Source organism: Nicotiana sylvestris, chromosome 1 (genome assembly GCF_000393655.2).
Source record: "Nicotiana sylvestris chromosome 1, ASM39365v2, whole genome shotgun sequence".
NCBI classification, from domain to species: Eukaryota; Viridiplantae; Streptophyta; class Magnoliopsida; order Solanales; family Solanaceae; genus Nicotiana; species Nicotiana sylvestris.
In genome coordinates this window covers 62,486,813-62,511,267 of record NC_091057.1, presented here as the reverse complement: position 1 = coordinate 62,511,267, position 24,455 = coordinate 62,486,813, and the positions used below count along the sequence as shown (strand labels likewise).

Genomic DNA, 24,455 nt, shown 5'->3' with positions numbered 1-24,455 from the left:
AGCACTTTTTGTTCTTCAATTATCGGTAAATTTTGATTTTGGTCCTTATAATATAGGCATGATTTATCGAGACCCTCATAAACTTGACACTTTTTATTTGGGGTACACCTAAACTATTTTTGATCCTAATTACCTTCTTGAACTTAGCAGTTTGATAGCCTTTACCCCATAGACGACCTCAGCACAAGGAAGTTTGATGGAGCTGCTGCCACGTGGATATTTTTTGTCAATGTGATTTTTTTTAATTTATACCGAAAAGCCAAAATTTTCCCTCATCTATTAGATTTGGCCTAAAAATATACTTTGTTAACCCATATCAAATTAACTGATCCACCCATCCATTGAAAAGAATTTCATAATAATCTTAAAGTCTGATGGCATTAAGTAACCCGCTTGAATGTGGGATAACTATTAGATCCAATTTTAATGATACAAATAATATACATATGCAGGAAATCAATTACAAGGAATCAAGAAGATACTACATGATCACTAGAGTCGATCTTGATGCCTAAGGAAAGAAATCAATCAGCAAAGATTATAATCCAATCAGCAAATCTGGATATCCAAGGAAAGAACTCGCAAATCTGGATAACTAAGGAAAGAGCTCAATCAGCAAATCAATCAGCGGTCAGCAGCGATGGAGAGAATCAAGCAAGCCCAAACTTAAGGCATGAATCAAGGCCAGCATCCCGGAAGATCGAAGATCGTTACGCGACTAATTTCGGAAGAACCAACAATCAAGGAGCAAGCCTTCATTACATACATTTGTTGAAAGAAGGAAATCAAGGAAAAGCAACGACTAGCTATCTTATTCTTAGAAAGAATCAATCTCTTTACAAGGATCAAATCTCTTGGGTTGTCAAGCCTCAACCTTTATCAAAGTATTTATACCCTGCCTTAAACCTTAGTCAGATATACTTTGATCGAACCAAAAATCCCTCTCTTTGTTCTACTGCAAATAAATATTGTAGTTCATTAAGATCTGCTGTGTAACAAGTCAGAGAAAAAAAAGAGTATAACACTGGTGAAGCATTGTATCAAAAAGAAACGAGTGTTAGAGAAACTGTGTTGTCAAGTCATTTCAACTGCACTCGGAGAAACACATTTACCAAAGAGAACTCCCTTGCAACTCAAGGGGACTGGACTGAGATTCACATTGAATCCGAACCAGTATAAAATTCTGGTAACTTTAATTCCTGCATTTACTTTCTGCATCTTACTTTCTGTCATTATAACTGTTAGGTTATATCTAGTCGACTACTCGATTAACTAGTCAACTAATAAGCGATTAAGTTTAAATATTTACAATTCACCCGCCCCCCCCTTGTACTTTCAATTGGTATCAGAGCAAGACTCTAATTCTACTTTTGCTAACAGTTTGTGAGAAAAGATCATAGCAAATCAAGCTATCATAGGAGCTTTCTTTAAGGAAAGAACTTCACAAGTTAGACCACCATACTTCAATGGACAATATTTCTCCCATTGGAAAGCACGAATGGAGATATTTGCCAAAGCTTATGACGTCAAAGTTTAGAGAGTCATCAAAAAGAGAAACTATCCCTTAGTTGCTGCCACTCCACCACTTGCTGATCTTGAAGATATAGATTCATATACAAAAGAGCAAATGGAAGTGGTACAAGTTAACAACAAAACGAGAAATCTTCTCCATAACGCTATTAGTGGTGAAGAATATGAGAAAATCTTAAGCTGTAACACAGCTAAAGAAATGTGAGACAAGCTTGATGTCACTTATGAAGGAACCGGCAAAGTAAAGGAAACACATATCAACATGCTGGTCCTTGATTTCGAACTTTTTTCAATGAAAGAAGGAAAATCTATTGAAGATATGTTTGCCAGGTTTAGCAAAATAATTAGCGATCTAAATGCATTTGGCAAGCCTTACACCAGTGGTGATCAAGTTAGAAAAATTCTCAGGAGTTTGCCAAACCACTTGGCAGACCAAAGTAGTCACACTGGAATCTCAAGATCTAAACAAATTATCCTATGATGAACTACGAGGAGAACTCATTGCTTTTGAAAGGATGCATCTCAAGAAGTCCAGTCAAGAAGAAAAAAAGATAATAGTCGCATTCAAAACCTCTACTGAAATAGTTGAAAACGAAATTGATGATGATCCTGAAGCTCTGCAAGAAAAGATTGTTATGCTATCAAGAAACATGGATGGATTGATGAGAAGATATATGAGCACAAAGAAAGGAAGAATTCCACCAAGACGATCCAAGCAATACAACGAACAGGACAAAAATGATGGAAAGTGCTATGAATGTGGAAGATTTGGGCATATTCAAACGGAGTGCCCAGAACTGAAGAGGAAGATCTCTAGAGGCTTCAATAAGAACAAATCCTTTGGAAGCTGGAACGATGAGGATAATTCAGACCACGAAGAGATAGCAAATCTCTGCTTCATGACAATTCTAGAAAACGAAATAAACAAATCCTCAAGATGCTGGACAAACGAGAACACTTCAGATGTAGAAAATGAAAACTGTTTCATGGCACGAGGTGAAACTAGTGAGGTAAGATCTTATAACTGTGAAAGATGCAATGAATTGCAGGATATTCTTGATTTAACTTTGAAAGAGTCTCAAAAAATGATGAATGAGCTTAAGAGACTTACTAAAGAAGTTAAAAACTGGAAACTCAAACATGAAGTATGTGAAATCGAAAAGGAAGTACTTCAAGAAGAGTTTGAGGAATTGCAAATGCAACTCAATGGCAAGCACAAGTCCACTAGTCACAGTTTTGTTAGGTCAAACCAGATGACTTACAAGTCAACTGGAAAAGGACCAGCCAGAACCAAGTCAACTAGTACTAACACTAGTGAAAGACCTAAAAGTAGGTCAGAAGTTATGTGTCATTACTGTAACAAAAATGGGCATAAATATTCCTTTTGTCGTTTTCATAAAACAAACGTTTCAGGATGGGTTTGGAAACCAAAAAGCAATTTTGAACCTGGTAATACTAACCCTACAGGACCCAGACAAGCTTGGATACCTAAAAGAAAGTAATCATCATGTTTTGCAGGAACACCACAGAATAAGCCACAAAGGAAAATGGTATTTAGACAGTGTGTGTTCCAGTCATATGACATGTGACAAAAACCTGTTCAAAGAAGTTACAAAAATTGATGGAGGAAGTGTTATGTTTGGGGATGATTCAAAAGGCAAAATAATTTGCACTGGAACAATTCCCTTAAATAACAATTGTGACATCACTGAAGTTTATCTTGTCGATGGCCTCAACTACAATCTCTTGAGTATAATTCAACTCTGCAACTCAGGATATGAGGTAAATTTTAAGAAAACCGGATGTGCTATTGAAGATGAATCAGGTAAAATAGTCCTTCCTGGAAAAAGGTATGGAAATGTTTATATCCTTGATAGTTTTGAAAAGATAGATGGTCATATTTGCCTATCCTCTATGTCTGATGATCCATGGTTGTGGCATAGGAAACTTGGTCATGCTAGCATATTTGATAGAAAAATTGTCCAAACATGAGTTAGTTGTTGGTCTACCCACACTGAATTTTTCTCGAACTCATATTTGTGATGCATGTCAAATGGGTAAGCATACCAGAAACTCTTTCAAAAACAAAGATATAGTATCTACTTCAAAACCTTTGCAATTACTTTATATGGATTTATTTGGGCCTACTAGGCTTGCTAGTATAGGAGAAAAGAAATATGATTTGTTATTATTGATGATTATTCACGTTTCACTTGGGTAATTTTCTTATCTCATAAGGATGAAGCATTAAGAAATTTTGAAGTTTTCTGCAAAAAAGGTTGAAAGAGAAAAGGGACATCTGATTTCAATAATTCAGAGTGACCATGGAGGAGAATTTGAAAGCAGAGCATTTGAAGATTTTTGTAATGGTCAGGGATACACACATAATTTCTCTGCACTATGCTCACCACAACAAAATTGGGTTGTAGAAAGAAAGAACAGAACCCTCCAAGATATGGCAAGAACCATGTTACTAGAACATTCACTGCCAAACCACTTCTGGGCAGAAGGTGTAAGTACAACATGTCACATTCTCAACTATTGCCTCATAAAGCCTATTCTGAAGAAGACTCCATATGAATTATGGAAAGGTAAATGTCCCAATATTAGTTACTTCCATCCCTTCGGAAGTAAATGTTTTATCCACAATAACGGTAAGGATAATCTTAGAAAGTTCGATCCAATAAGTGACAAAGGTATTTTTTGGGCTACTCATTAAATAGTAGATTTTTTAGAGTCTATAATAAACGCACATTATGTGTGGAGGAATCTGTACATGTTATATTTGATGAAAATAATCCCTTAGAGGAGAAAGGAATTACTGCAAGTGATGAAGATCAAGCTCAAGAAACTCAGGAGACAAGCAAATCTCAAGAGTCGACTGATATATCTGCTGCGACAGAGTCAACTGGTGAAGACAACAGCAATGTACCAGATCAACCAATCGAGTCAACTACGAATGTAGCACGTCCAAATGAATGGAGAAGCGAGCCTAAATATCCTCAGAAATTCATTATAGGGGATCCAAATGAAGGAATGAAAACCAGGGGAGCTCTCAAAAAGAAATAAAATATTGCATTAATCTCTCAGATTGAGCCAAAAAAAATAGAGGAAGCACTAAAAGATTCAAGCTGGGTACAAGCTATGCAGGAAGAGTTAGACCAGTTCAGTAAGAATCAAGTGTGGAATCTGATACCCAAACCTGAAAATGTGTCTGTAATCAGAACAAAGTGGGTTTTTAGAAATAAATTGCACGAGGATGGAAAGGTCGTAAGAAATAAACCTAGACTAGTTGCTCAGGGATACTCACAATATGAAGGAATAGACTATGATGAAACTTTCGCCCCAGTAACTTGTTTGGAATATATATGAATTCTTCTGGAACACACATCATTTAAAGGGTTCAGGCTGTTTCAAATAAATGTTAAAAGTGCGTTTTTGAATGGATTTATCGAAAAATAAGTATATATGAAACAACCTCCAGGATTTGTAGATTCAAAATTCTCATACCATGTATACAAGCTCACTAAGGCTCTGTATGGGCTAAAGCAAGCTCCACGTGCTTGGTATGATATACTGAGTTCCTTTCTTGTTGATCATGGCTTCACAAGAGGTAAAATAGATACTACCTTGTCCATTAAGAGATCATCGGGAGGTAACCTCATTATTCAAATTTATGTTGATGATATTATATTTGGTAGTGTTAACCCTCTCATGTGCAAGAAATTTTCAAATCTTATGCAAAGTGAATTCGAAATGAGTATGATGGGTAAGCTAACGTTCTTCCTTGGACTACAAATTCAACAATCTGAAGAAGGAACCTTTATATGTCAGACCAAATACACAAAAAAGCTTATTCAAAAATTTGGTATGAGCAATGCAAAATCCATTGGCACACCAATGAGCCCTTCTACAAATCTAGACAAAGACGAACAGGGTATTCCTGTTGATGAAACTAAATATCGTGGAATGATTAGATCACTGTTGTATCTGACAACAAGTCGATCGGATATTATGTTCAGCATATGTAAATGTGCTAGGTTTCAGTCAGCTCCTAAGGAATCACATTTGACCACCGTAAAAAGAATCATTCGATATCTCATTGGGACTGTATCTCATGGACTATGGTATCTTCGCTCTAAGTCTTTTAAATTAGAAGGTTTTTCAGATGCTGACCTTGCAGGTGATAAGGACTATAGAAAAAGCACAAGTGGCACATGTCAATTACTGGGAAAGGCATTGATATCCTAGAACAATAAAAAACAAGCATCAGTTGCATTGTCTACTACTGAAGCTGAATACATTGCTATTGGACAATGCTGCGCACAACTACTATGGATGTCTCATCAACTGGGTGACTATGAACTTTTATTTAAACCTATACAAATTTTTTGTGACAATTCTAGTGCTATTTGTCTTTCCTAAAATCATGTGCATCATTATAGAGCAAAGCATATAGATATCAAGCATCATTTTATTAGAGATCATGTTCTTAAGGGAGACATAGAAATATCTTTTGTTGGAACCACTGATCAGTTAGCTGATATTTTTAATAAACCTTTATTAGAAGAGAGATTCTGTGATTTAAGAAAATAACTTGGTATTACTTGCATTACTAATAACCCTTAGGACCTATGTGTATTGTTAATTTTTTTTGTAATGATTGTCCTTTACCCATGCATTGATTACGCCTCCATTTTTCCCTCTCTTTTCTCTCCTTTCACATCAGTTCGTCATTCAAAGTTGGAAAGACAATCATCACGTCCCTTCATCTGACAACTTTTCCTTTCCTGTACACATCCATTAGAAAACCTCTTCTTAAGGCGGAGAACCCTTTTCAATCACTTTCATCTTTATCTCCTCTCCAAAGCTACGATCAACCTCCTTCCCTACAATGGCCAAACATCCCAGAAATCCCTCCGCCTCTACCAGAAAAAGCACCCGTTCCAAAGCAAAACCCCCTTCTATACCCCTTGAACAAGTAGACCTAGGGTCCGATCACTCTGAGGGTTTCGCCTCTTCTTGGGGAGATTTCTCTGAACACTCTCAACTCTTAGGAGAAAAAGCTTTGGGAAAGCGTCCCATGGAAGAACCCCCTGTTTTGTCCACCCCAAAGAAATCCAAGGTTGATTTCTCTGCCTCTCTTGAATCTAACCTCAATTTCTGGGATTCCCCAAATAGGGATTTTTTCATTGCTCTAAAAGACAAGCTCATTGCTCATGGAAGGGTTGTCGACCTTGACGACATGGAAGCCCTCAATTTCAAGGTCAAAGACCTTTTTGTTCATCAAGGTTGGGTTAAGTTCTTCTTTATTCTTCCGCCTAAGGTTATGAACCCCTGGTAAAAATATTTTATACAAATCTTCGTTCTAGTAAACCTGATAGGTTGGAATCTTTAGTGTTAGGTAAGCGCATTATTCTTGACTGTGCCCTGTTTGATTCGCTATTTCAGTGTCGTTGTTCTGGTTTTCCTATGTTGTTTAAAAACACCTGGCCCGATAACTTTGAAATTTTCTTTGACCAAGCCAAACAGTGTATTGCTGAGTGTCCCTCTGATTCCCTTCCAAACCAGTTAGGTTCCAATGATGTCAGTTTCAAAACTTAAGTTATGGCCCACATTGTAGCAACTACTTTGCTTCCCCGTACTGGTTCCTTTTCAACCTTCTCTCAAAGAGACACCTTCTTCGTCTATTGCCTCGTGACCAAACTCAAAATCAAGCTTCCCTCATGGGTTATCAATTTCATGATCGATAGTGCTGAAGATCCCACCAGTCTACCCTATGGCATGACAATCACTCACATTCTGGAAGCTCATCAAATTTCCCCGTCCAACTATACCTTCATCACTGTCTCTAAATCTTACAATTCTAGAGCCTTTGCTAGTATGGGATATGTGAGTGTAAAGGGCTCATGGGTTAAGAAGCACGATAGTGAAGCAAAGCATGCCCCTATAGACCCCAAACCTTCACCTTCTGTCCCTCATCCCAGTCTTGACAATCCTGATCTTGGTGACAAGCATCGTGCCATAGACTCTCAACTCTCTAAAATCAAAAAATCTTCTCACAACCACTCAATCTACTGTTGGTGACATTCATGCCATTTCCAAGGAAACAGGGTCTGATGTGTCTAAAATTAGAGTTGTTGTTCTCAGAGTTAGGGAGAATGTTGTCAAAGCCTTCAGGGAGATTCATGACAGGTTGGATGGAGTGAGTATCTCAGCTAATGCAAGCTTTGAACAATTGAAGGGGACCATCTGCAACACCCTTACTTATTTTCTGCGCCGTTAGTGTAGTTGTTCTAAGACAATTTTTTTGCTCTGCTGGTTTTGGGCTATGTTTTCAGCCTTTGGATAATTTTTTTGCTGTGTTGTTTTTGTGGGCTGTTTTCTTAGCCATCGGATGCTTCCTATAACTCTCCTGTTTGAATGCTATATATTCTGTTTAGTTCTTGGCTTGTTCCCTCTTTGCTGATGCCAAAAAGAGGGAGAAAGAGTATATGTTATATCTGTACAGGTACAGTTTGTGGCAGAAGTCTTGACTCTACCATACACTACCAAAGAATAGTCAACTGCATTTATTGAGGGGGAGACTACCATAGACCAATCAACTGCATACATTGAGGGGGAGTATCATGGACTAGTCAACTGTATACACTGAGGGGGAGTAAAACACAGGGATGTCAACTGGTCTTTACATTTATACATTATTTTGTCATCATCAAAAAGGAGGAGATTGTTAGATCCAGTTTTAATGATGCAAATAATATACATATGCAGGAAATCAATTACAATGAATCAAGAAGATACTACAAGATCGCTGGAGTCAATCTTGATGCCTAAGGAAAGAAATCAATCAGCAAAGATTACAATTCAATTAGCAAATATTGATGCCCAAGGAAAGAACTCGCAAATTTGGATAACTAATGAAAGAGCTCAATCAGCAAATCAATCAGCGGCCAGCAGCGATGGAGAGAATCAAGCAAGCCCAAACTTAAGGCATGAATCAAGGCCAGTATCCCGGAAGATCGAAGATCATTACGCGACTAATTTTGGAAGAACCAATAATCAAGGAGCAAGCCTTCATTACATACATCTACTGAAAGAAGGAAATCAAGGAAAAGCAACGGCTAACTATCTTATTCTTGGAAAGAATCAATCTCTTTCCAAGGAACAAATCTCTTGGGTTGTCAAGCCTCGACCTTCATCAAAGTATTTATACCCTACCTTAAATCCTAGTCAGATATACTTTGATCGAACCAAAAATCCCTCTCTTTGTTCTACTGCAAACAAATATTGTAGTTCAGTAAAATCTACTGTGTAACAAGTCAGAGAAAAAAAAGATAGTATAACATTGATGATGCATTGTATCAAAAAGAAACGAGTGTTAGAGAAACTGTGCTGTCAAGTCATTTCAACTGTACTCGGAGAAACACATTTACTAAAGAGAACTCCCTTGCAACCCAAGGGGACTGGACTAGGATTCACATTAAATCTGAACCAGTATAAAATCCTGGTGTCTTTAATTCCTGCATTTACTTTTTGCATCTTACTTTCTGTCGTTATAACTGTTAGGTTATTATATCTAGTCGACTACTCGATTAACTAGTCAACTAATAAGCGATTAAGTTTAAATATTTACAATTCACCCCCCCCCCTGTACTTTCAATAACAAACTCAGGATTATAATACAAAATTTTTTAATCTTTGTATAACTCTCTTTTGGAAATCAAACGACCCCTTAGGATCTAAAACAAGTCAAATATTTTTATGACTATAAAATATTATCATTATAAGAAAAATTAAAATTTTAAAATAATTTTACAACAGAAAAAATTATCACTTTTGGGACAAGCTAAAAAGAAAGTATATCAAATAAATATGATATAATGGTAGTAACCAATAAGCGTTGTGACACGATACATAGGATCTCTCCACCCTTAATTAGAGATCTCTGGTTCGAGATCTGAGTATGGAAAAAATCATGTTAAGGAGTACTTCCCCCTTAAATTGGCCTAACGTATTGTGAATCCAAATTAATCGAGGCTCCAATATGAATATTGAATACTAGGTGGAAAATTTAAAAAAAAAATAATGATAATAGCAACTAGTGAAGCTGACAACATCCGGATATTTGTTCGTTTGCATTTCGATATAGCCTTCACTGTAACTCAGTTCGTTAGTGATGGCTCATCAGTTTGGCCAACCATGTTGAATTCTACTTTGGACAGTATTACTCACCTGATGAAATGCACCATCTTTTACAAAAAGATAACTCTGGTTGAGTAGAACTTTTTGTGAAAATCATTTCTCTTGAACGTTGTAAAAATGGCAATTGTGGAGGAGGGGGAGTGATTAGAATTAACGAACGTCACCTTATTTGTTCTTACACCCTCCCACTGGGACCTGGAACTAGTAATTGGGCTGAAGCACAGGCTCTTATATTTGGTATAAATTGGTGGCTTGGTGCAAGAATGACAGGATGAATAACTGTTTACCTGAAAGGGATTCAAAATTGTTAGCGGATTATATTAATTAAATGATGTGCCTATAATTCTATATTTTTAATGCATTGTTTACCTTATATTTTGATGATTTGATATTATTATGTACGACGTTAGAGCTAAATTATGTTATTTTATGTGTAGGATCATTGGAGTTTTAAGACGAGCGAAGGTTGCACAAAAGGGTGACAAAACTACAAGAAAAGAGCACGAAAACTGGAAAGCCAGGCCACGTCTGGCTTAAGGCTACCATCATCTCGCACTAGGTCTGGCCTCACGAGGGTCCAAGTGCGCCCCAATCCTGGCCCCGCAAGGTCAGGCACCCAATGACCCTAGTCCGCAAGTTAAAACATTTCCTATCTGGTTTTGGACTTGGAGACTCAGACCCTAGCCTATAAATGCTTTCTAAACGTGTTTAGCAAGGGGTTGAACATTATTTGGAGGCAAAAACACCGTGTGGAACAACTTTGTAGGGAAAAATCAAGGAGTTCTTCATCTCTTCATACTTTCTTTGTAATTTGTTTTTGCAAAATACTTGGATAATTGTTACTATAAACATGAGTGGTTAAACACTCTAGTTTCTAGGGTTATGGTTGACATGAATATTGATGTTTATTAACTATATTTTCGTCAATTCGAATTATCATCTCGTGGTTATTTCTTAAATTTAGTTTTAACTTGTGAATTGTTGTAGCTACCGATTCGCCCCATCTATGCTATGCTTGGAAAAGACATGTTTATATTAGAGTAGAATTAAATAAAGCTTGTTTCTGAACCCGTTGCTCGGGGAAAGATTTCGCGATTAGGGTAGGAATATACCTAACGACCTTGCTTAGTTGAATACCACATTATATTCGTTCATGATAGACTCGATGCCATAGGAATATAGGATTGATATATTTTGGATAGACGGTTAGTATTGTGAAAATATGCTATCTATATATATATAAACGATCCGGTAAGCTAGCAACCATTGATAATTCTGATTAACATACCAGTGTAACCACGAACTCAATAAGATTGATGGAACCGACCACAACCCTGGAATCTTTATCTTCTCTGATGAAAATCCAACAACAAACTCTTGAGTTCTTGTTAATTTAGTGATTACTTGTTTAATTTTCGCAATACTAGATTAATATAAAAACAACCTTCTTGATTATCTTGGATAGTTAGTTGAATTAAATAAGCAAAGTTAACAATTATTTTAAGTCTCTGTCGGTTCGACATTTCGAGTCATTTTGTTACTTGACAACCACGTGTCCGGAATCTTTTTGTTGTCTTTTTGGACAAAAGATACGTAAATAGGTATTAAAAAAAGTTACATTTATATATATAATGCCAAAACACACCATGATATACCTTAACGGTAACTTTTGCCGTTAACATATAGCGTGGTGTGTTTCGCGTTACATATACTGACACAGGTATAGCGTGCTGTATTTTTACGCTATATATAGCGTACAAATACAACACATTATATCCCTAGTTAAATAATCTCCTTCGTCTTCTTCCCCAACCAGAACGATCCCTCCCCCATTTTTTTACTTTGAAGCATTTTCTGCCCCCCCCCCCCTAGCGTCTTCTTTAAAAAAATATTGTGGGCCCCACCCTCACACAAAACCTTAAGAACGTAGGTCTCACATCATAGTAGAGCATCGTATTATTGTGGTTTCACTCTTTCGGACTCAAATTTCACACAAAACACTACATTGAGGTATTTCGATTTATTTTATGTCGAAACTTATATAATAATGCATATTTATTAGCTGATTGAATGTGTTTCCATGTCGTTTTGGGTTTATATTTATCCGGACTTAGATATTAGTGTTCTAAAAAAATATAAAATTGAGAAATAATTTTTTCTGTTAATATCAGGATTTAGATATTACTGTTTCCATGCCGGTTTGTGTTTTATTTTTGCGAAACTAGTATGGTATATGTATTTTTGTGAATGTTATGTGATTAAAATGTATTTGTTGTTTATATTTAGTTTAGATTACTTATTAGCGTAGTAAATTGTAGAATCTTTTAGCGTAGTAAACTATAGAGTATTTTAGCATAGAATCCCTGTAGTTTAAGTATTTATTATATTGGTAGATGAAAATATATACTTTGTACAATTAAATAATTAAAAATTAAGAATTTAAATTATAAAACAAACACACACAAAATTATCAGAATACTGAATTTGACATACATAATTATTCATGATAGTTTAGTGCTACTGGGCCTCAAATATCGAGCCTGAAACCCAATAGGTATATATACTTTGTACAATTAAATAATTAAAAATTAAGAATTTAAATTTTTAAAACAAACACACACAAAATTATCAGAATATTGAATTTGACACATATAATTATTCATGATAGTTTGGTGCTACTGGGCCTCAAATATCGAGCATGGAACCCAATAGGTATATATACTTTATACAATTAAATAATTAAAAATTAAGAATTTAAATTATAAAACAAACACACAAAATTATCAAAATATTGAATTTCACACACATAATTATTCATTGTAGTTTGGTGCTAATGAGCCTCAAATATCGAGTCTGGAACCCAATAAGTATATATACTTTGTACAATTAAATAATTAAAAATTAAGAATTTAAATTTTTAAAATAAACACACAAAAATTATCAAAATATTGAGTTTGATACACATAATTATTCATGATAGTTTGGTGCTACTGGGCCTCAAATATCGAGCCTAGAACCAATAGGTATATATACTTTTTACAATTAAATAATTAAACATACAATTAATGTTGTTTAATTTACAGTTGACGACATGGACGCCTATACATCCTGGCCCTTACTCTCATGAGATATTAGTGCTACAGGGCGATCATAGGTCCGCGCATATATGGGATGGGGAGTTACTGTCCCAGACTCTCCGCACTAGGAGAGTGGACGACCTGTGGGATTTTTTGAGGCCTAGATATCTCCACGAGTGTGTAGTCCAGCTCCTACAGGATACAAGATTTTATAGGATTATTGAGATCGGGCGGATGCAGCTCGACTAGGCTTTGATCACGGCGTTGATTGAGCAGTGGCGACCGGAGATGCACACCTTTCACCTGCCCATTGGCGAGGCCACCATCACACTACAGGACGTGGAGGTTTTATATGGCCTGCCCGTTGATGGCATGACCGTTTCACTGCATATTGCTATGAGATCTATGTCGCACGATGATTATTGGGACATGCTGCAGGAGCTCATGGGTTTCAGGCCACAGGACGAGACATTTTCGTCGGGTGCCAATCGATTGTCTTTGACCCCTATTAGACAGGCCAGGTAATCCACCCCATTATCACCGACGATACAGAGGAGGTACATATTACCCAGTATACGAGGTTGTTGTTTCTTCTTCTATTTGAAGGGGTCTTGTTCCCGAACACTTCGGGAAACCTAGTCAGCCTGAGATTTCTTCATCATATTCAGCTGCTAGATGAGTTACCCTACTACAACTGGGGTGTTTCTATTCTCGCCTACATGTACATGAGTATGTGTCGGGCGAGCATGGGCACTCAGAGAGATGTTTGTAGTTTTCTACCGCTTCTACAGGTGACAACATATTCGAATAATCTATTCATCAGTTCCAACTCTACCTAGTTAGAATTTATCTTAAACTTGTCGTCAACTTTCTATGTTAGGTTTGGACCTGGGAGCGGTTCTTGCAATTTCAGCCACCTCTACCACAATTACCTCCTAATGTAGCACTTTCGGAACTCCCTCTAGCTAGGAGGTGGGTTCTCCACCATACACTTTCACGATAGTATGATGCTCATCATAATCTCCCCCTCTGCAGGGATGTGTTGGAACTACTGGAGGGCGCATAGGTAAATATGTACCTAAACTTACCTGGTATAGATTAACTTAGTGTTGCGCATACTCACGTTTTGTGTTCTTATTTGATAGTTCATCTGGACGCCATACAACGATGATTTGATAGCTGGCCTGCCAGCTTATTGCTGGGCCGGCCGATTGATTTGGAGAACTTATGCCCTGCTCATATGCCTCGATATTGTGGAGCATCATGCCTCGGAGCGGGTACTTCGCTAGTTTGGCCGCCCGCAGTATATACCAAAGGGGCCTATATGGGAGCCTAGACATTATCAGAGGGATGATCATTGCAGGGCAGACAACGCATTTATGGCATGGTTAGTGGTGCAGATCCATATTTGGGACCAGCGAGATCAGATGATTCTGCCCCCACCTACACAGATCCAGGAGGTGGCTATTGAGGGGTATTTGTCCTGGTACCACCACGTTACCTAAATTTTTATCGGGAACCCTATTCATCAGGCTGGCGGTCGGTACGTTCCATATGTCGGGCGACACGAGGCCCTGGTATGTTTTCTATTATTATTAATTATGTAACTGTAACTTAGTGCAATGTATGTAGTTTATATTTTTACGTTGTGCAGGCTATTGGACTACATACAGTCTATCAGATGGGACTACAGATGCAGGATTATGTCGGCGATCCAGTGTCCGCCTTGCACGATTACAATCGTTGATTTGTAGAGTTTGCTGCCCCGACATTGCAGCAAGCCTGGGAGGATCATCGTTTGGCACACATGCCTGATTATGTGGATCTAGAGCAGTACGAGCGAGGCCCTAGTGTGGCATGAGGTGGTGGTGCCCGACGAGGTGGCGGTGCCCGACGAGGCGGGGGTGCCGGATGACATGGCAGTGGGCGGAGAGGAGGTAGTCCCCACCAAGGGGGCGTTGAGGCCCCTGCTGATGATGTTTCTGCTGATCTGCGGGGTGGCCTACATGAGACGGACATGCCGTCATACAGCCTTGGGATGGATCTCACTCTAGGGACTTTGCAGGTGACCCCGTCAAGTTAATTATTGATCATGGGCACGGACCTTTCTAGAGTCGATTGGGATACATACTTTCCAGGCATGTCTACTATTGCTGAGGACCGTCCAACCCGAGATTTACATAGTGGGCACCGATTGAGTTATGGTTCATCATCACAGGCGCATGTATGGTTTTCTTAGTATTGAATTACAATTTGTCTTTATTTTTCATAACTTTATTAATTTCCTTTTTAAGGTTGAACGCGATGCTGACATGGCTGCGACAGATGATTACATTCAGGAGCCCGACATTATCGTGGTAAGACAATTTAAATTGTTGTGACTTATTATATACTTTGCTATACTGAGCTTTCTATTCCTATGTATGTTTCTACTGGACTGGCGGCCCCTTTTACCGATCCTGTCAGCACCATTGATGTTCATGATGCGGCGCATCCGACTATTAGGAGGCAAATTGATGATGACGATCCCGATAGCGTACCCAGGAGGGATGGGATACGCCTCAGGCCAGCGGCTGCGTTGAAGCACACTGGATGCGGGACACATTGATTTTCTTTCCTTGTTTTTTCTTTTTGATGTAAATAATATTTTTGTATATACATTAACAATAATTTTTATATAATATGCGCATTACTTTTTTAGTTCTCCGTTCATTAGTTAGTTTCGTACTACAACACAAACACTTAAATTCCATTACAATTAATAAAAATAAAGTTCATTACAACTAATTTAGTTTAATACTACAACACAAACACAAATATAGCAACTTAACATAATTAAAATTCAATACAACTAATAAAAATACATAACATAGGAAACATAAAGATAAAGTGATACACTAAACACACACATGTCAATGTTTAGTCACTGCCACCCATTATTTTCTGCTCCAACCACTTAAATTGTTGTTCCAGCTTCTTTTTTTCTTCTTCTACCTCTTTAAGTTTCGCTTTCAACTCCACAACCTCTCTTTTATGTTCTTTTTCATGTTCCCACTATTTTAAACACAAATAATTAAGATCATTCAACAATTCTTTGTAGTATTTGTGATAATAGGGTTCATCAATCCATACCTCAAAATCGCAAATAGATTCGCCGGGAACCTTATAAAACTTGTTCAAACATTCCCAGTAGTGGCGTCCAGCTACACCATTATCCCAACAACTTCGCATCTGACATTTTTTTCCACACTTGCACCTTGGTACATAAAGAGGTTGAGATATTTGTGCATTAAAAAAACTTGCTTTTAGTTATTGTTGAGCGCATAAAATAACTAGAATGAGCCTGTTATTTATAGGCAAGATAACACACATAACGTAGTATTTCACCGCGCTATATATATCCATAACATAGTATTTGACTGCGCTATGCTTTGCGTGTTAAAGGTTCTGACAGGTACGAAACAACTTTATGTCAGTTGGGCAGCTTTTTCAGTTTGACAAGACAACACATATAATGTATTATTTCACCGCTCTATATATACACATAACGTAGTATTTGACCGCGCTATACTTTGCGTGTTAAAGGTTCTGACATGTATGGAACAACTTTATGTTAGTTGGGCAGCTCTTTCTGTTTGACAAGACAACATATATAACGTATTATTTCACCGCTCTATATATACACATAACATAGTATTTGACCGCGATATGCTTTGCGTGTTAAAGGTTCTGACGGGTATGAAACAACTTTATGTCAGTTGGGCAGCTTTTTCAGTTTGACAAGACAACACAAATATATAAAATAACAAACATAATTAACATTAAATTAATCAGCTTTATGAAATTTCAATGTTGTTTCAAGTTCTTCCGAATATATAATTATTTTTAGTTATCACTAATAAAACTGAAATGGAAAAGTTCAACTCGTAATTAACAAACATAATTTTATTTTATAAATCTTGCAACATAAACAAAACAACTAAATATTACAGCATAAACTCATTGATAATTAGACACAATAGAAGAATACCCACCACGAGCCTGATTACTATTTTCACCCAAAGGACATTTTTGACGGTCGTGTCCTGTTTGCGAGCATATACCATATCTACGCGCATAAACGGTATCACTAACATCCATTTGGTTCCGTACACGCGTTCTCTTCTGCACCTATATTCGATGCAAAATAGGACTTGTTACACACCATTTTAAATGGCTCAGGCGGACAATAATGCTCAGCACCCACCGGCTGCAACTGCCCACTATATGTGTTTAGGTACTTCGCAACATTATATTGTTGATCAACATAGTTGGTTATACCTAAACCAATTTTTTGAAAGCACTTGATGGCATGAGAGCAAGGCATGTGGTAGATGGATCATTTACCACAAGAGCATAACCTTGTAGATTCATTTACAGTATGTACATTATTCCTCCGATTTCGATGGATAGCGGTGCGAACTTCAAAAACGTTTCTTTCGTTATCATATTGCAAAAATGAATGCCAATGTGGTCGCCATCTGTATTTCTCAAATCTCTTCATCGACACTAGCATAAAATCAACACCCTTTTCCATCAATGACGTTGCAGCTGCAGACCTCTCAACAAACCTCTCCGCCATCTGCTTGAATGACATCCGCACCATGGCCGTGACAGGCAATCCTCTTGCCGACTTTAATAACCTGTTGAAAGACTCTGACACATTTGTAGTCAGAGTTCCCCAACGTCTGCCACCATCCGCATGCAAAGTCCACTTTTTAGGGTCATGTCGCATTAACCAATGATAGGCTGCCTCGTCTTCTTGCCTAATAGATTTCATGTGCCTCCGGAATTTATGTTGTTAGTGGTCTGTTGCTTCCATCCACATCAAATCATGCAGATCCTTGTTGGGATATGCCTTCTGGAAATTGGCTTTAAAGTGCCTCACACAGTAACGGTGGTAGGCATAAGGTTTTTGCCATGTAGGCAAGTTTTCCAAAGAACTTAAGATACCACCGTGTCGATCAGATATTAGACAAATACCGGAATGTTGTTTGACAACGTGCTCTTTCAAGTGGTTCAAAAACAACGTCCACGTCTCTTGTCTTTCATTGGCACAAATAGCAAAAGCTAGAGGAAATATCTGTCCATTAGCATCTACTGCCACGGCTATCAATAGCTTGATATCGTACTTTCCATAGACATGAGTGCCGTCTATGGATATTACAGGCCGACAATGCAAAAAACAATCAATTGCTGGTTTAAACACCCAGAACACGTAATTGGATATATATTCTAGTTTACCCAGACTCCACTCAAGTTTCTATTCAACAACCGTCCCGAGGTTAAAGTGCTGCAGTGCGGCCATGTACCTGGGCAGAGCTGCAAATGACTTATCCCAGTTACCATAGACTATTTCAAACACTCGTTTGTGCTCGAGATATGCCTTTATTTTGGTAATGGTATGGCCATGTTCCTGGTGGACTGATGTAATGCACTCTTTTATTTTATATCTTATGGACGCTTCGACGTGTGGAATAAGGACTAGAGAAATCAAGTCAATATCCAAGTTGAAATGATTCCCGTTGAATGTGTCCATTTCGCATGTGTGGGTGGAAATGTATTTACCCACTTTCCACAGACCTGTCTTATTCTTGGGGCACGCAACATCCAATGATATGGCCAAAACCACCTGCGACAAACAACCTTGTATACAACCGGACTTGACTCCCATACCGTCATCTCAAGGCACTCTTTTGCGTTGTGCATTTTACAAGCCCTGCTTACGCGCGCTTTATCAGGAAAAAGCATGCCCTTTGCCAGCACTGTTGGTCTAGAATTATCCCACATTGATGTCCGAATTTCATCAAAATCCCTTATGAGAGCTTCCACATTCAGCATGCTTGGCAAGTTATCAAGGTAAAGAATCTTCCTTGAATGAAACGGCACTTGGGACTCGTACACACTTCGTTTAGGGGGAGGGGGTGGAGCATACTCTCTGGTCGAATCAGGTCCTTCTTTCTCATTCTCATCATCACCATCCTCACGAGAAAAGGGTGTCTCGTCTCCAGATTCATCAGCATTGTTGTTGTAATCACTGTTCTCTTCCTCACTCTGTGCATCTGCCAGATCCCGATTTAATACGTCGTCTTCGGGCAATTGAGTGAGTACATGTGGTTCAACTTGCTCGTTTTTACTGCACAATCAACAAAATAATAAGCTACTGAAATTAAGAAATATTTTCCATATAGCTGTATCACTTAACTTATAAGTCGTAATGTGATGAAATTCCATGATGGACATTTTCATTTAGGTGATGACTACCGGATGGACCACCATGATCCAACACACCAAAACTATGCTTAGGTTCATAATTTGTAAAATTCATATCCGATCGGTAACCCCTGTTAAATGTATGAGCGTTAATACAAATTCAATACAACAAAAATGTAGAATCGTAACACAAAGGAAAATTAAAGTTTACCGCTCGTCTTGTGAATTAGGAAAAGCAGGCGGTGATAAATTTAAATAAAGGAAAAGTCTTTCATTCGGAACCTGTCCGGCAAAAACTACTCCAAAATAACCACCCGATGACTGGGGGTTATCCGGAACCTGTCCGGCAACCTCATTGTTGGGAACGTCTTCAACCTTGACGTACATATCTAACATTTTGATTACAAAAAATTCCCGATATTCATCCGGAGTCCTCTGAAAATCCCTCAAAGTTTCATCATCATAGATGTTTAACTCCGAGAAAAAAGCAGCCCCTTGCGGAGTGTTGGAATACGGATATCTTCCGGTTACTTTAAGTATCACTCGATGTTTCCTCACAATCATTGTTATTCATAATAACGATATCAATTTATCGTACACCATTGTAAGTGGTAATTTAACATGACCCCGTGGAGATATACTATACCTCACTGAGTTATTCTCCATCACAACCTCACCCTCCCCCCCCCCTAATATAATGAAACTCTTATTCAACGCTCTTCAGACATTACGAAAAAATGCTTGAGAATTTAACAAGAAGAAAAGATTGAATGTGAGTTAGAATTTTTTGTGAATGGATTTTCCTAAAATCCTAACTCATTTATATAGGAAATGTGCGAGCCCGGGGGTCGATACATTCACTTATTGGTGGGCTCATAATAAGCGGTATAATGCGCAGTATTTGTACGCTATATACAACGTAAAAATACAACACGATATACCTGTGTCAGTAAATGTCAGTATATATAACGCGAAAACACACCACGCTATATCTTAACGGCAAAAGTTACCGTGAAGGTATAACATGGTGTGTTTTGGCGCTATATATATAAATGTAACTTTTTTTTTACACTTATTTACGTATTTTTTATCAAAAAAGATAACAAAAAGGTTCCGGACTCTGTACTTACTTGTACTTGGGGAACCAACAATAAATTGTACAGTAGTTCTTGGAAATTACAAAAGAGGTAGAAGAATTAAGGAAGCAGAAAGAGCAGGTTGGACTAGCCTTGAAACACTGCCTCAGGAAAGCTAACCATGTTGCAGGATGGCATCTTAATTTGAGCTACAATTACTCCCAGGTTCAAATTTTCCAAAGTTTTGATTCTCTCAAGGCATATCAAATGAATCATGACTGTAGATAGATGGAGCCTACCAAGTTTTCATATAGCTAACCAGAGACGAAAGCCTCTTGGTGCAAACGGTGTCATGACCGCAAAATTTGCTGAACATATATATGTATCTGACTAATATATATGCAACAATAAAATAAAACAAATAAGTTGAAGTGACGCCACGTGACGCGAGAAGCTCATAGCTCACTTGGTCAAGAGTCTCGAGTTTGTTAGTGTGAGCGTTATTGTGTTAAAACAAAAATCAGAAAACTGTTAGAAGAATAAAGAAATGTATAAAATAGTAAAGAATCAGAAATATTCCGAGTCCACAATTTTCTTGTGCGTCCTTAAGGAATTTTAACCCCCTCACACGTTGCCAAGGTAATGGATTAAATCCTCCCAGGATAAAACGGAATAAACCTTCCTGCAACAGTGGCAATACAAACTGCAGGATACCAACGAACTCAAAGAACGGAGCAAAATCACACTTACAAATTTGAGAGAGAGAGACTGCGAATTAGGATGCAGTATATTCAGAAAGAAAGAAGTTCTAGAGTGTTTTTCGTATCTAGAAGATGCAGCCTTGCCTCAGAATTTATAGGCAAATATCAGAAGATCTGGAAAGGTGCCTTTTCAGAAAATACGCGGTCTGCCGCGATCGCGGCCGAACCGCGGCCAGAGAGCCTCTCTGAATCTGACTGCCGCGATTCTACCGTGGTCGCGGCAGAACCGCGGCCAGCGAGGCCCTCTGAACTTTCAGCGGTGTTCTGGCGTATTTTCAGCAGTGATTTGGCATTTAATTAATTATTAAATAATTAAATAAATTTTGTCCAAAAATAATCTTATCGACAAAGCCGAATCCGAAGCCGAGCCGAGCGACGACGACGGCGCGAGGGTTCATTCTCTTCAACTCCTTTTAAGAGTTTTAAGAAGTGAATTTATCTATAAGCACACAAATGTGATTGTCCCTCACCAATGAGGGACAAAGTGCAAGACAAAAGTTCACTTCTTCAAATTTTTATTTTCCCTCCATTTTATTTTCCTCCATTTCCAATTCACACTTCTTCTACTTTAAAGCCCAATGGCTTAAAGTCCAACAGTTAGGAGATCAGGAGTTCGAATAGATTAAGTTCAGGACTCGAATGAATGATGTGCTTTTTTAGTGGTTACTTGGTATCTTATATAGAAAAGAAGTATTTGTATTAATTCTGATGAATCTATTATAATGCATTTTTAAAAGAAAATGAAAACTTGTCAGAATAGTGTTGTTGTAATGTACTTGAATTGTGTTCTATTAATACATTTTAGATTGTATGCATTTTTTGTTTTGCATTAACCCTCTTACCTAACAAGAAAAGAATAGACATCGCGTATGATCCACCTTGAAGTAGGTGGTACTATTCATGTAGCTAGTTTCAAGATAGGAATTTTTCCATTGATAGATAGCTCATATCTCAACGTTTTTGGATTAGTATTCCAATGCTGATGGCATTCACCTCATCTTTTGGGTCAAAGATAGTCTTATATCTTTCTGAAGCATATTAGGAAGTTAGGTAGTTTTTTGTCTCCTTCCTCAGCTTATTGTACTGTTAATTTGGAAAATGAATAAAATGTCTGCAAATCAAGGAAACAAAAGATTTAAAAGAAGCTGCCATATTCTCCATCATATATATAGATATGGGATAACAGCAACATTATTATTCAAGCGGACAATAAACTTCAAAAACAACATTGACTTGGACAAAGATGTCCTACTACAACACAACGAACTAAATGACACGACAGTTTACATAATCTCCAATCCTCCCAACTCTTGACCCTGTTTCGACCCAAAATTGAAGTTGGCACATGTAGTTTGCCTGAATAAGAGTGAATTGCTGAAACCAACCCTCTTATTATCAATGTCAATTTGCACCAAGTTCTCCTCAATTTGATGTCCTCCTATTACAATCGAGGTGGTCTGATCTTCTCCACCATTCACAAATCCTAAACAAAGCACTTCATCTGTCACAGCCACCATTGAGTTGGCTCCATAGATAAGGAACGAAGGTGTCTCAGTACTATTTTTACCTTGTAAAACAAATTCAATAGTTGGAACTCCAGGTCCAACTCTTGTACTAGGTAAGCTAGTCCTTTTGTAACACATCTCAAATGGTGCTACTTTTTTAACTCTAGGAATAGTTAGTGCATGTGTAAATGCCTTAACTAATGCCTTGTAAATTGAAGTCTCTAACACAGTGTAAGGATCAACTGTACTAATTTTTGTTCCCCCTTTTCCAGTTTCCTTGTTTATTTGCAATAATAAGTTATTTATAAGGACCAACTCACCATTAACTTTAATAGATTTAACTCCAATAAAATAGTCCGTTGATGTCTCCCCTCCAAAATATGATCCAGCAGTACTAATAGGGTTTGTAAGAAGAGGTGTGTACAGAAGGTTTTTGGATACATCAATGCCAGGAAGGAAATTATATGGTTCTGGATAACCGAAAAATATAACTCCAGGAGAAGTTGTTGAGGAGCTCAAACAAAGACCAATTTTTCGGGGTCTAGAGAAACGATAAATTAGTTGATAAGGAATTGATACATAGCCATTTCCAAGTCCAGCTATTCCCTTAACTCCCTTTGCTAAACTTTTAAGTATTGAAGCATCCGCACAACCAAAAACAACCTTACCGGGCTTGAGAAATGGGCCGAGTGTCGATCCGTCTGTATCTTGGAGAGTGATAACATCTTCATTGAGCTCGGTACCAGTGCTGGTGCGAGAAAAAGGGTTATATGCAAGATGTGAGCAAAAGCAATCTTTATTAGGATGTAGTGGTGATGAGCCAGTGCAATTACCAGAACATGCACCAGCTTGAGAAAGTCTACAGAACATGGAATCACAAATGACTGGTGTCAATGTTGAACTAACATAGTTATCTTGACAGTCCACCCATAAGAAACGTCCGCCAAGATCAACAGTTAGTTTGACGGGTACAAGAGGAGTTCTTTGGCTAATAACAGTGATATACTGTTTAGTGGCTGCATCTTTGGTTACTGGAAGAAGAGCTCTACGTTTAACGGGTTGGGCTATGGAGGGACTGAAGAAAAAAAGCAAAGCTAAGAAGAGAGATAAAGGAATTGTTGAAGCCATTGTTAGGAGGAATATTGGGAAGTGGATAGCATAAACATGTTTATTTATAACAGTGCAAGGTTTGCTTAAGCTTTAAAATAATATTACAGGATTAGTATATTTCCCAAAGGTCACATGAACATGTCTCTTAGATTTACTTATAAATAATTGATTTCAAAATAGATATAAACTTCAACTTGATCAACAAGTTCGTATAAACAACAAAAGATACCAAACCGCTTGTGAATAGGATGGAGTGAGATCGATATGTCACCATAAAGTTTTACAACTAATCTTTTTATTAAACTAGAACAGCCATGCACCTGCTTTCTTTCAAAAAATATAGACCATATGTACAATATTTGTAACATGAGAATGGTTTAAAATAGGAAAAAGATACAAATTGGCAACGGGAGCAGAAGAGGTTTAAGTAGCGTCTAGAGCATTAAATGTTTCATTTATTTTAATTTATGTTAATTTAGACAGGGGCAGAGCTGGGTAGAAGGGGGTAGGAGAGGTTTAAGTAGCGTCTGATCAGTAGTTCTTTTTTGTCCCTTTGTTTGAATTTGCTAAGGTTGGAAAGTCTTCAACAATTAATACACGTGCCTAGTTTCTGCAAAAATTCCCCCCACTCAAGTCGTATATTTGAGGATAACACTAATTTACTTGCGAAAGGACATATGAAAGTGGGAAGCGCCTACCTGTCTCTATAGACGCTTTTTAGAGAAGTCCTACATTTACATATGGAAGTAGGTAGAAATATGCCGTGACTGTAGTTGGTGGTTAACGACAAAACTGCTTTTGAGTACCATACATCGATCTAGCATAGATTCCGATCCAGAGAATTAAAAACTGACAAAATTTAAAATTGTAAAAGGAGAACCCCTCCTCTTTACAATTGTTTAATTTCTAACTTAAATACGTGCAGAAAATGGAATGTAG

The 24,455-nt window shown here is 37.7% G+C and overlaps 1 protein-coding gene across 1 annotated transcript; it reads right to left on the bottom strand.

Moving 5' to 3' along the window:
- Window positions 1-22,074: 22,074 nt before the first annotated feature.
- Window positions 22,075-23,557, bottom strand: LOC104234868 (probable aspartic proteinase GIP2). Its single transcript, XM_009788505.2, has one exon. The coding sequence runs from the start codon at window positions 23,532-23,534 to the stop codon at window positions 22,185-22,187; it is 1,350 nt and encodes a 449-aa protein (XP_009786807.1). The 5' UTR covers window positions 23,535-23,557; the 3' UTR covers window positions 22,075-22,184.
- Between the last annotated feature and the right edge of the window lie 898 nt (window positions 23,558-24,455).

Excerpts from the sequence above, each read along its gene's own strand:
- LOC104234868 (XM_009788505.2), bottom strand. The coding sequence starts at position 23,534 with ATGGCTTCAACAATTCCTTTATCTCTCTTCTTAGCTTTGCTTTTTTTC.